The sequence below is a fragment of the Geospiza fortis genome, unplaced genomic scaffold (assembly GCF_000277835.1).
Source record: "Geospiza fortis unplaced genomic scaffold, GeoFor_1.0 scaffold608, whole genome shotgun sequence".
NCBI lineage: Eukaryota > Metazoa > Chordata > Aves > Passeriformes > Thraupidae > Geospiza > Geospiza fortis.
In genome coordinates, this window is record NW_005054494.1 from 843552 (window position 1) to 857052 (window position 13501).

General features: G+C 43.2%; 1 protein-coding gene across 2 annotated transcripts in view; it reads right to left on the reverse strand.

The window, feature by feature from the left end:
* Positions 1–13288, reverse strand: part of FBXW11 (F-box and WD repeat domain containing 11) — a 49494-nt gene extending 36206 nt beyond the window's left edge. Inside the window, exon 1 of one of the 2 annotated variants that reach the window (XM_014310186.2) lies at positions 12866–13288. Coding sequence is in view for 1 of the 2 variants with exons in the window: in XM_005428625.2 (XP_005428682.1) it covers positions 5402–5452 (51 nt within the window). In the remaining variant the exon portion in view is untranslated. Of the gene's footprint in view, positions 1–5401; positions 5468–12865 lie in introns of those variants that run through there. The other variant, XM_005428625.2, reaches the window with a different exon arrangement.
* Positions 13289–13501: the final 213 nt, after the last annotated feature.

Genomic DNA, 13501 nt, shown 5'->3' on the forward strand with positions numbered 1-13501 from the left:
CCCCCCACAGGTAACCCCACCCTGCCACGATGCAGCTGAGGCTGCTCCCCCCTCTTGCTGACCACAGGGAATACAGCTGGAATCCTCACCCCCCCTTTTGCTGACCACAGGGAATACAGCTGGAATCCTGACCCCCTTTTGCTGATCACAGGGAATACAGCTGGAATCCTGACCCCCTTTTGCTGACCACAGGGAATACAGCTGGAATCCTCACCCCCCCTTTTGCTGACCACAGGGAATACAGCTGGAATCCTCAGCAGGAGCCACAGCCAGCTCCAAGTGACCAATGCCCATCATGTCCCAGGCAAATCAGGAACCAAAACTCACAGATATTTACTCCATTTTGCTGGTTCTCACACATCAAGGACACATTTCTGCTCCTCAGCTGAGGAAAGCAAAGAGCAGAGCTGTGGCTCAGAGCTCAGTCCTGGGATTCACTCCAGTAAATAACAACTCACTTCCATTTCCAAACACTAGGAACTGACCCAAGACAGAACAGGTCCCTTCTTGCCCCTAAGAATGAACAGGCTCAGTTAAAAACTAAAGTCATAAAGCCCAAAGCACTCAGATACATGAAGGACACCAGAGAAGTGCTTATGAGAACCCTTCCTTTTGGAGAATAAATCACACTAGGAGAAAGTAATCCCTGCATTTCACATTTCCCCATCCTCCTGGGCAGAGGTATCTGGATCCAGCACCAAGCCATGGGTGGCCACACCACCTGGAAGCACCACCAGAAGCTGCTGTGACTGTAAGGGATGCCCAGACTGCTCATCCCAGTTTAGATTCTCTGAAGGAAACAGGCTGGGACATGGTGGAGATGACAAGGATGGCCAAGCACTGAAGCACCAGGGGGAATAAAATGCAATGCTACCCTTTGCAAATGCCTGCAGGATGTGCAACTGCCACCAAACTGAGCTGTTGGATCAGGCCTCAAAATCTGTAACACCCACACTGAGAACTAAAAAAGAAAAGTTATTACAAGAAACTGCTGAAAACAAACCCCAAACTGGTGTTACTTTTCACTGAGAGGAGACTCCAGCCAGAAGGAACCACACTGGAAAGCACCACTGCTGATTACCAGAGGGAAAACTGGCCATTTTTACCTCAGATTAAGGAACTGGGGAATCCAGGCCATCCCCCTGCCACACTGCCCCCAGACCCAAAATGAGTAGTTTTAATTGCTTCTACACTGCTGGCCTTGGTTTGAAATCTCTGTGTCTCTGAAAAGTCTGTTTAAACACAGGGAACAAGCAGAAATATTTCAGATATTGGACAGAACATTCTGTTCCTTTAAAGAAAAGGAATCAAATATTTATTTCTTTTTAATGGAGCTGTTGGACTGTTTCTAAAAAGAAATGGTAACAGTTCCACAGTTTTGAGGCAAAACACCAGAAAACATGTCAAAAAGGTATTTGTAAATGACTTCAGACCCAACAGAAGCAGCAAAGCAGTTGTCTGGTTATGACAACCCATTTCAACTGCTACATTTCCAAACATTCCCAAAGGGATGCAAGCTCCAGAGCAACAGGCCACTCATCATCTCCCATTTGTGATTTCATGCTCTGGAGGAGGAGGTTTGAGCAGAGCCCATCTCCAGCACTCTGTGGTTTTAAGAAAACTGCATCATGTATGTGCCTGAATTTATACTGGAAAAAGAGGATGAAGTAGTTTTCATGTTCAACTCTTAGCTTTCAACAACAAGTTTTTCCAACTACACTTTCTGTTGTGCTTCCCTCTGGTATCAGAATAGAAACATCAACAGAAGCTCAAAATTAGTAAAGAAAAACAAACAGAAGCTTAAGCAAGTTAATACTAAATTGTAACATCAATAAATAAAAAAATAAACTTCCTTCTGGAAACTTCTGTGTTTAAACTGAAAGAAGGGAAACTTATGTTATATACCCAGCCCAGAGCACTGAGTGCCACCTCTGGGGATGGGGACTCCATGAAAAGGAAAATGCAGGTCCAGGAGCACCTCTGGGGTGGACACCCCACAGGGCAGAAGGCAAGGATAAAGGACAGGAAAGGCAGAGGTGCTGCCCCAAGCCTCCAGAGTACTTGGGAGAATGGGCTTGGAGGGGTCAGGGGAGACTCAAGTCTGAAAATGGCACTACATGAACTTTAAGATCTGGCTTGTGGAGGAACCAGCTGAGATCTCCCACTGGCAGCTTGAGAAGTGAGACATTTCTTGTTCCTGCAGTGAATGAACTCTGTTAAAGCTTCCAGGCCACACAGGCCATGTCTGAACACAGAAGCAAAGAGGAGCCGGGCACTGCAAGCAATTAAGCTGAAAACTTCAAGCATAGATGGAAAAGTGTAAGAAAGAACCTTTTCTAAGAACCCCAAAGACCTTGGGAGGGTGTAAATAAGCCAAACAAAACCTAAGTAGAGTTTTAAAAGACAGATAAAATTATTTTTTAAAAAACAGAAGTAGAAGAAAGGCGTAACTGAAGACAGGGAAGAAACTTGGTGGGGCAGTATTTGGTTACTGGGTTAATTTCATTTATATCTCTCTAATAATTCATTTCCCAATACTTATTTCATCATCTCCTACATTATGCAATAATTCAAAGTGATGCCTGGGCTCTTATCTTCTGTTGCTTAATGAGCAGTGCTCACATCACACTGGAGATGTTTACTCACAGAGCCCAGAACCCTGCCTGTGTCTGCCTGGCAGCCCTGCTGGAGCCGCTGCCCAAACCAGCACCACAAAACACTCAAAACCCTGCTGTGCTCCAAGGATGGAGCCATGGAAGGTGCTGTATCCACAGGGTTGCATCACGCACCTGCTAACAAGTTTCTCTAACAAGAACCAGTTCCTCTGAAGACCTAAACAAGAATTTTGGTTTTAGTCTTGCAGAGAAATCCATACCAAAGCAAATGAAAACAGGAGCTACTGGATACCAGTGTGTTCATGTACAAAAACATCATTAAAGGTAACTAAGCAGTTAAAAATAAGGCCTTGCAGAAGTTTCAAGTATTATGAACTGGCACTTAATATGTACTTCTCCATGCAACAGAAACAAATGTTAAGTGTCAGGAACTGTATTTCCTAATAATACCAATTAAACCAAAAGACAGTGTAGATGAGAAGAAACCTCAAGTACCACAAAGAGGAATAATTTTTTTTTAATAAATTATCTGTTTCTCTTCTGCATTCACTAACAGCTCACAGAATGCAGAAAGCAAATATTTCTCCAGTAAACTGCAAGGTTTAAAACACTAAGGTTTAAAATACTGTGAGGGTATTTTACTGCATGAGGAAAAGCACAGAATACACACCCAGACTGAGAACTGAAGCACCTCCCCACCCATGGGCAGAAGGGATTTGCTGAAATACTACAGCTTGATTTCAAACAGCTTTGTTAGGTTTGATGATTGTTAACAAGCTCCCAGAAAGGCAGAACAAACCTAATCCCTGCTTTCTTCCTTTGGGTGGATGGCAGGGGACTGCTGAAGCCGAAAGGTTTGAAACCCCCAGGACTGAGAAAGAGCTCCCTGAAGAGACTCTCCCAAGGCTCCAGCGTGAAGACTGCTCTTCCCCCTCTCTGGCCTGTTCACTGGTTACTCCACACACACCACACACAATCCCAGGTAACTTCTGTAAATCACCAAGAGCTTCTGTATTTCCCTTCCAGCACTTCCTATTAATCATTTCACTCTAACTAATGTGTGCTACAGAACCAAGAGCTCCTGCTACCTGTGCCCCACCTGATTTCTACGTGGGCTTAAGAGTTCAGGAAACTATGAAGGGCAAGTCACAGTGCCAAAAATAATACATGGGGAAAGCAGCTGGTGTCACTTTTGGTTCCAAGTTCCCCTTACGACATCAATGAGTCACACACCTAAAAGGAGAACTTTTTCTTAAAAAAATAATCCTTCACAGACACTTCCAAAAGTCTCAAAGCCTCTTCTGGTTGCAGCTCTACAGAAACAATCAAATCTTAGTAAAAAGAAAAAAGTCTTTATTTTGACACAATATTGCACTGAACCAAGGAATATCCTGAGCTGGAAGGGACCCACAAGGATCATCAAAGCCCACCCCCCGGCCCTGCAGACACCCCAACAATCCTACCCTGTCAAAATTAGAAGTAGCTTGTGATTATTGCCAAGACAGACACCAAACCTCTGGGACTCTGCCCTGGCATGACTGTAGGCACTCTTCTCTAAGCAATGATTTGGCCATGAGACTGTTCATTTCTATAAAACTGAATTATCCATCTAGGAGTTTGTCTTGGACATGAGTTTTTGTCCTTTATTTGAATCCTATGTCAAAATTGGAAATGTAAAGCATTCAAATGGAAAAACAGATTTGTATTTTAACAAAAATTTTGAAGGAATTTCGGGTTCTGAAATTCACATTTGCTGAATTTTAAGTGGCCACATTTTGCAGGTGAGAAGAGAGGTTTTAAAATAACTGGTTACTCTCTAAGGTAAGACACTGATGTTCTCCAGTGGCTGACCTCAAATGGAGTGACACAAAAGTCAGTTGTTCATTTTCATTCACAAAAAAGCAATTTCTTTTAACTACTCATTTTATACACATGAAAGACTTGAACCACTGAATGATGCTCTTATTCAAACAGACTAATGTTAAATAATCCTTGTTTTCTGCTAAAAAAAAATGTTACATTCAGAAACACTTTGGGAAGTGCCACACAGTTACTACACACATTCAGCATTTTCCTTCCAAGGTAAGTATCCTGGGAAAAATTGTTAACTTGTCCCAAAAGTTCCCTTTTTATCATTTTCAATCCCTCCCAAACCAATGAAGCAGCAATTCCCCATCTATAAGTTATGCAGGCTTAGCTCCAACAGCTTACTAGAAGAAAAACAACAGACAACTTAGGATTTAGTGGTTTTCTATGCAGACCAACCCCCCACCCCCATCCCTCATTCTTCACTTCTAAGAAGTTAAAAAACTGAGTTAACAGGGCAACCCAAAGACCCCTGGACTCCATGCTCACTATTCTGTGTTCAAACACGTGCAAAGACTAAGGTAAGGCTACACCCAGGCCCACGCTTAGGAGCAAATAAAAAGCTTATCCTTTCTAAATTAAATCACACAAATATCACAGGCTGGTCAGTTCATTAACAGCAAAGCTCATTACGTTATTTTTAAGTTAAACGAGAAAGCAAAACGTAGCAGGCAACATGCAGAACTATGCTACTGATATCACAACGTCAGTAAACAGGCAGTAAAAGACAACAGCTCCCCCCAGCCCTACCGCACAGAAAGCCCTTAAAGAGTCACTCCTACAATGCAGTTAAGTAGAAGATTTCAGAAAAGGATGCACAAAAAACATTTAGCAGACTAAACAATTTGATTAAACAGAGCCCTGAGAGTTTAACACAAGTTCAACAGCATAACATTTACAACAAGAAAGAAGAAAGGCACCTGGAGACATCTGACACTGGGCATGCTCTGCAGGCATCTCAGTGCGCACATGCTCTCTACCAGGTTGGAGCAGCCTAGCCACAAAGACCTTGGCACAGAACACTGCAGGGTGACAAAAAGGAAGGAAGAGAAGAAGCAGTTAGATGCCACAACAAATCACTCAAGGCAGGCAACTCATTAGTATGTTAACGTGGGTACTTATCTATGTTATTTCTACATTCACCATAGTTAGCAGCCAGGGGGGGAGAACCGCTGAAGGTGCTGTGCAGCAATCAAGAACAAGCCACCCCTCTGGCCTGAGCTCCTTTTCCCCCTCTGTAACCCCGTGGCTTTAGTGCCCAGCTGAAGGCTTTAAGTGACTCCCAGCAGCAGGAGAGTTTTAGTTCACCCACACTGCTGCCCACAGCAGAGCTTCTGGGGCAGAGACCCCAGCCAGCAACCCAGCCTGGCCAAAACCCCTGCCCAGCTGTGCCCTGCACAGTCCCCCTGGGGACAGGAGGCCAGGAGGTGCCATTGGGGTGGCAAGGCTTTAGAATCCACCGGGAGGAGCTTTGGGAATTAAGGTTTGGCACTCCCCAGTGTCTCAGCTTTCTCAAACAAAGTGTGGTTCTTTATTCTGCACTGGGACAGACAACCTGACAATGGGAGCACATTTTAGAGAGGAACCACGCTTAGCTGAGCTCAAATTACATTACCAAGTTCTGCTTAATCAAGGAATCCTAATGACTTGGGGAAAAATGCTGGAATTACAGTTGAAGATATCCTAAAGCCGAATCATCCCTTGGCTACATTTACTACTCTTCCTGCCACTCAAGCTTAACTACCAAATTCCCCACTGCTGACATGAGAAGTTAGGAAAAGTTTGGAGAAAGCTGAAGAAATCTGATGCAGACAGACTCCCCAAAACTTCTGTAGCTCCCCAGTATTATTTCCCAGTTCTTTTTAAGGACAGAGCAGTACATACACCAGATAAAGTTAGGGAAAAGGATTCAATTTCTCAGCATCAAGCAGAGCACAAACCCAGCTGCAGTATTTGGCACAGACTGAGCTTTCACTATTTTCCACACAGGCTTCCAATTTAGTTACAATGGACACCAAAACTTTCAAAGAAAAGCCCCACACAGGTCAAAGCTGAAATAACTGGAATAACTGGAGGTGAAGCCTCATGGAAAGCAGTTTGTGCCAGGATCAAGGAGAGGGAGAGAGCCCAGAGCACCTGAAGGGTAAAAAACTTTTTTGTTTCATATCTTATGACTAAAACAAAAGGAAGACTCATATTTTCATCTCCATGCCAAGGAGAGAAATTACAGCAAAACCAGCAAAAGGATGGTCCTAGCAGCACCAAAACACATTGAATTTCCCTCTTACCCAGCAGGAAGGTGCTGATTCCACGGGGATGTCCTGTGCTATGCACTTGGAATGGCAAGAATGGGAGCATATCTCTTATGGACAGGGGTAAAAATAGTCATATCTATGTTTTATTGTATTATCCTTTCATTAATAGCAAAACAAATCCATAGTTTTCAATTACTAAAAATTTGTAAAAGTTTATTTAATGTTTATAGAGAAATGGGATTTAGCTATAAGGTAATTACTCCACTATATCTGTCATTACTTTGCATTACTTAACTTTGACATGCCCTCACATTAACATTGGAAATTTAGTTCCCAGGACACTTCTAAGACAGTCAATCAGTGACAACTGGGAAACTACCTTAACTTCAAGAAGACACCAAAAAAAATGAGGTTTTCATACTTTCAAAAAAGATGGGATGTACTGTTAAAACCCACTGATTGAAGATACACACTTTTATAGGTCTGTTTCTCAAAAATGAGTGTATAATTCAAGAAACTCCCTTTCCAATCCATTCTGTTCCTTGTTCCTATTTAGGACAATCCCTTCATGGTGGTTCTGCAACACTGAACCAGCAAAATTCAGGGTATTGCTGCAGGTGTTGATTAAAGCCTAAAAACATTTTTAAACATACAGGCCTGATTTTAAAAAGTCACTTTGCTCACGTGACTTAATAAAAGTCATTGATAAAAACCACAGCAAACTCCTCTCCTGAGATGTTCAGATTAGGTGTACAAAACTGAGGATAATGTTTATAATGAATTTACACCTGTAGATGTCCACAAATTATAAGCTAAAAATCACTGGTTTAGAGGTTATCATGTGGGGGGGTTTAGGAACTACTCTAGCTAAATAAACTGAATTTTAAGTGCTTAAGAGAAAAATGGGTAAGTTGAGAACATTTTTAAAAATTTAATTCAAAATGCATTAGACACTGAGGCCATTTCCATGCCAAGGTTAAGCCACACAAAAACCTTTTCACAGCATTACGAAACCCTGCATGAAAGGCTTCAGAAAAACTCCCTGGACACTCAGCTGCAGCACTGCTATTGCACAATGCCACAAATTAAATATTGTGTCCCACTTCACACCAAAACAGGAACGTGCAAATATTTGTGTGCTTCCCTGACATGTTATTGCCTGACCCTCTCATGAATAAAAGCTAAGAAGTGTTCCAAAGGCTTCACTTTGCACTGGCCCTTCTTTCACCAGGAGCCCAGGGAGGCGCAGCACTGTTTAATAAAGTCTGGGAAGGGGAAAGTGCCAGTGGCCAACAGGCACAGAATTAAATGAGAACACAGAGATCAGAACTGCACAGGTTCAGGTAAACTGAAACTCAGATTTTAAGGAATAAGGTAATTAGCAGTGCAGAGCTTTAACTGCCTCACATTCTGAGGGCAGTGGATCACCTGGAGGTCCTATTTGCAGAGCTGAGAGGGGCTCTGAGCCCCAGGGCAAGGCAGGAACAGACACAAACTCTCATTCTGATCACTTCAATGCCTTGTGCTTGCAAAGATTTGTACTCTAATTTTATTATTAGATGACTGATGCTAATTCCGTACACAAAGAACTGCTTTGGTGGTCTAGCCCCAGGAATTATATTTCAAGCTTTACATTTCAATCTTAAATCCCAAATTGAAGCAGCCTATACAAAATGCTGCATTCCCAGAGAAACCTGTAAATCCTCAGTAAAAAGGGGAGATGCTTCAATGTCTTAAAACTCAAATGTTAAGAACTTCTTATATTAATTAAGCACACAGCAGTGTGCATCCAATAAACCAACTTTGTAGCTGGGAACGTTTAGGATGGAGGTATAAAAAACATGTCCTCAGGCCCTGAACTATCCTATCCTAAAGTTTTCCTTCACTCTGGACTTCTCCCAGGTTACAGCACAGCCTGGTTAAAGCAGTGTAACATGCCCAGAAATCATTTCCTTCAGTGCATCTGATACTGTCCCACAGAAATTCTCACACTTTTGTATCCCTTAAAAAAACCTTTTTATCCTCTAAAGCCCATTAAACTGCCCAAGAAATGCCTATAGCCTGTATTTCTGATGGAATTAGAACACCTTTGCAACCCAGGCATGGCAATATTGCAGTGTCCTAACTAAGAATGACAGCATTTACATAACCAGACTTACGCTGCAAGTTTTATAAAATATTAAAATTATGACCTCGAAATTTTTCACTGCATTAATTTTATTTATACAAGATAATTTAGAGAATCCAAATTTATTGGTGTGTTTACAGCTCGGGAAATTCTGGTCTTAAGGAAAAAACATGCAAAAAAGGTACAACCAAATAACCTCAGCCTTCACTGTGGATCTTTTTCAGATTTTTAGCTATAAGAAATTCACATGCTACTCAACAACGGTGACTCCCTGGTTAGTTTACTTTGGCCTGGACCAACACAATTGGTATTTATTTCTACCAACACTTAATATTGATAATTTTATGGGTAAGTGGTGCTAATTAAACCCCTCTCCATGGCTGGGGGCTCAGTTTAATGCAGCCCAAGAGGTGCTCTGAAAAGACAACTTGGATTTGAGGGCAGTCTGACAGTCTGGGAAAGCCTTATGCTCCCACCTCCAACTTAATGGCAAGCTCAGATCTCCTCAAAAATTAGCATTAACCACACTATGACATAAAAAATATGAGCAGTAACACTGTTTCAAGACCTTCATTATTATTTTACACTCGGCAGGAACAGAAGCCAAGTCCAACTCCCTCCCGGTTTGCAGGCTGGGATTTCCTCCAGATCTTACCTGGTGCTTTTCCTGTTCAGGCTTCAAACAGTGCCAAGCAGAGCAGTGGTGAAGCCCTGGGCTGGGAATGAGTGTGCACAGGTGGGGAAGCAGAACATCCAAGGGTCTGTGTGAACACTGGGCGGGACATGCAGGGAGCGGTGACACGAGCTTCCCCAGGGACAGCCCGGCTGGCAGGGGACAGTCCCTGCACACCTCTGCAGGCACAGACACCACCGCCTGACCCACAGGAGCACTCTGGGCTCCTCCTGCTGCCCCCCCCCAGCCAGGCTGTGCCCGGGGAGATGCCCTGTGCCCACGTGCTCCACACAAGTCTGTTGGAATCGGTGCCATCACATCACTGCCTTTCCCACGGCCAAATGCAACCCCACTGGGCCTGGGGCATTCGGAAGGCTGTTGGAACACCATCCGTACAACACATTTCCACACTCCAGGGAGTTCTACATGTGCATTCCAGCAATCTGCTTCAATTTCAGCAGAACTGGACTCCCAGGTCAACAAAGTTGTTTTAGACATAATTACTCTTGCATTTATTTCTCTCTTTCCATGAGCTACAAATGAAAATATTAATTTCTCAAAAATAAATACCCACAGAGTGGAAAACTAATTTTAACTTGTGAAAATTTTTTTTTATTCTTTTACTGTTACTAGATCATTCTAAAACAATAGGTAACCAACAGCTGAGTCACAGTGCCATTATGAAAATCAATTTAGCCAAATCATTGCCATTCACAATAGCTTTTTAAACTGCTCAATGGAATAACCTTCCAACAGCCATTCGAGATCTGCACGTAAGCTCTTGCATTTGGGGAAAAACACTAAGTGAGGAATCAGGAAATTTAAAGCAAGACAAGGGAAAAGAATTGATCAGAGAAATTCTCCTTATTACCACAGCGATGCTCTAGATAAGACACTGAATTCACAGGAGGCTGATGGATAACGCTGTCCCACTCTGCTCCTGAAGATCAAAGTGTGTTTGCTACACACAGTCAATGCTACAAAAGGAATATGGGTTCAGTGGAGAGAAGATTAAATGCTTTCTTTGAATAGAACAACCATCTTACTCCATTATAATTTATTAATCAGGATAAGACTCATGAGATGCAGCAGTTCGTTTTCAAGAAGATACAAAGGACTGGGAAAAAATCCTAAGATGTTTGCATAAGCCACTCTGAACATTAACTGAAATAATCTCAATTTTCCAAAATACACAGCATTTAGATTAGCCCTTGCTTCCTTCATGTACATACACCCCAACTCCCACAGTTGTGTGATACACCTTTCTGCACTAACATCCCCTGTGTTACACTAAAAATGCCATTTCTAAAGCAAAACACTTTCTTCTGCTCTCCTGCAGCAGAACAGGGACTTACATCTCCAGCCAGCAGCTCAGGGCAAATCCTGAGTGGGCAGCACAGACCCAGCAGTGCCCATCACACGGGAGAAACTTGCAGGGCATCAAACACAGAGAAAAACATGGCTGAAACTTGTCTAACATGTTAAAAGCTATCTCAGACCCCTAGGTTTTCAAGGCTGAGGCCTAAGAGAGCTAACAATAAATCCTATGACATCCAAGGCAGGGTAGAAGCACTCAACAAGTTCTGATGCCTGTGGAGGCTGGGCTGCCACAACAACCCAGGATTGCCAGGCAGGGCTGCACACCCCAGGCTGCACAGGAATACTGCCACAGCCCTGAGAGCTGCCTCACATGGCACTTTCTGAAATGTAACATTCAAAACACAAGCAAGAGCAAAGCCTCCAACCTGCTCAGCTCAACTGCTGCCTTTGTAGGGCTGGCTGATGTTTCCAAAAGTTAAGCAATATTAAATAACATTGAGGATCTTGATCAGCAGGAGCACTCAATTATGCTTCCTCTTTTTTTTCCCTGCTCAGTGTATTTTAAATTATTTCCTCTTTTCAGTTTTCATCACTACAGATGCCAAGTTTGCTTCTGCCTCCCTGTTCTCTAGTTTTTAGAAAAAGGCACACCCTGAACAGCAAATATTCCACAGAAAGACACTATTTTACAATTTTAACTCCAAAGTGAGTCTGATGGCTGTGTGGAACAAATTCAATTTGATACTACATGAGAATGCAAGAAATCCGTCAGTCTAAGGTTAATAAGTATTTCCCTTACATTCTCCCTCTGGTTTATTTAAAAGAGTCACACTAAGACTTCTCCACCCTAACCAAATAAAATTCAACTACTCAAAAAATCAAACCAGGAAACCTTTGCACAAGTAATTAATTATAAATGTACTTATCAATTAAATTCAAATATAACTTTGGCACAAAATACCACACGAGGAAAACAAATGCAGAATTAAAACCATGCATGAGATCAACAGCACGAACAGAGTTTCTGCTACAGGAGGTTAAATACAGAGGCCTCACCATTCACTGCAGTAACTGCCTACAAAGGAGAACACACAAAGGCTAAGCATTGCTGCTGTTACTGTCCACAGCAATCCAGGTACACTGTTTCACTGTGACTTTAGAAATAAGTTGCCACGTCCATCAAAGCACCAACTTACAGTAAAGCTGGGCACTGGGAGGTGCAGCTCTCCCATTCACACCACACAGGATATTGAACCCACATAATTTTCTCTTCCTGCCAGCCACGGACCCAGCTTGCCTTCTTGAGGCACACAAACACCTTCCAAACCCATCTCTAAGATAACCTTTTGTAGCCTTTTGTAGGCATCCCAAATCTCAGAGCAATGTGACTCCAAGTACAACGGCTCACCCCTACTCTGAAATAAACCCACTGTCACTGTGAGACTTCTCCTGCCACCCCTGCCCTACACCTGTCCCAAAACAGGTGAGGCCAAACCTTCACACTGACAGCTCAGGAAGGGTTTAGGACACTGACTCCAAGTGCTGCCCACAACAGAATTTCAAATGGCATTTCAGCAGGTAATGCTACAGGAAACTGTCCTAGGAGAAACCAGAGTAGATCTCTCCAGTTCTGATGGATCCATCAGAAGGACAGGGACTGAACTCAGAGCTGGGACCTCCCTGAACTCCACAGGGAGCCCAAGACAGTCACTGACAAGGCTGCTCTCCCCTTCCAGAAACAGGATGTGGCAGCCAATGGCTCTGTGCCCGTTCCTGCACACACAGGAGTTTACCTTGTGCTCCCAGACCGATGCTCCACAGCAGACTGGCAATTCCCTCCAGTACTGCTCCTGTATCTCTTGGCCATGCCCTGTCTGACTCAGCTCAGCAGCTGATTCCCTGTGTCCTAACACTTGGGGAACATGAAGCAGTTAAAGCGAGGGACTGAATGTGCGGACAAACTCATCTAAGCAGAAGCAGCAAGATATAGTACAGGGTGACTTCTTACCTGAAACTTTGTTTCTGGGCTTCAGATCCACCAATCCAGAATGAAAGGGGATTCGAATGGGTTTTCCTTCTCAGACTTGTCTGTTAAAAGAGAGCAGCCAATCATCTTCAGCTTGGTGTATCTACTTCTTTCTTGAACGAAATCCCAATTACTGCTAATGCTGTTAGAGAAAAGGCAGCCCAGGCACCTGCCCAGCCCGGGACCGACTACGTTAGTGGGGTCGTCGGATTGGTGGATCTAAGACAGAGAAACGCATTTACAGACAAGAAATTGCTCCTTCCCTTAGCCTGGGTCATCCAAACAAGTGCTTTTGTGTACAGCTCACTTTGCTTTAAGGAAGATGAGAAGAAGCTACAATGCAAATAACAAAGCCAAGTCCTAAAGCTTCAACTACCAGCTCACACCTCGCAGGCCTGCTCCAGGAACACGGGTTTGCACGACAGCTCAATGAAGTTCTCCTGGTCTGCCATAAACATCCTCTAAAGCACCTTACTGCAATGATTATTTCCCTGTTTCCAGACTCAAAATGACCTCATTTGCCTTACACGTCTGCAGCACAAAGATGGAATTGTCAAGACACTCCTGATGGGAACAGCAGCACTGTATTCAGTACATTTGCAGTACTGAATACAGCGC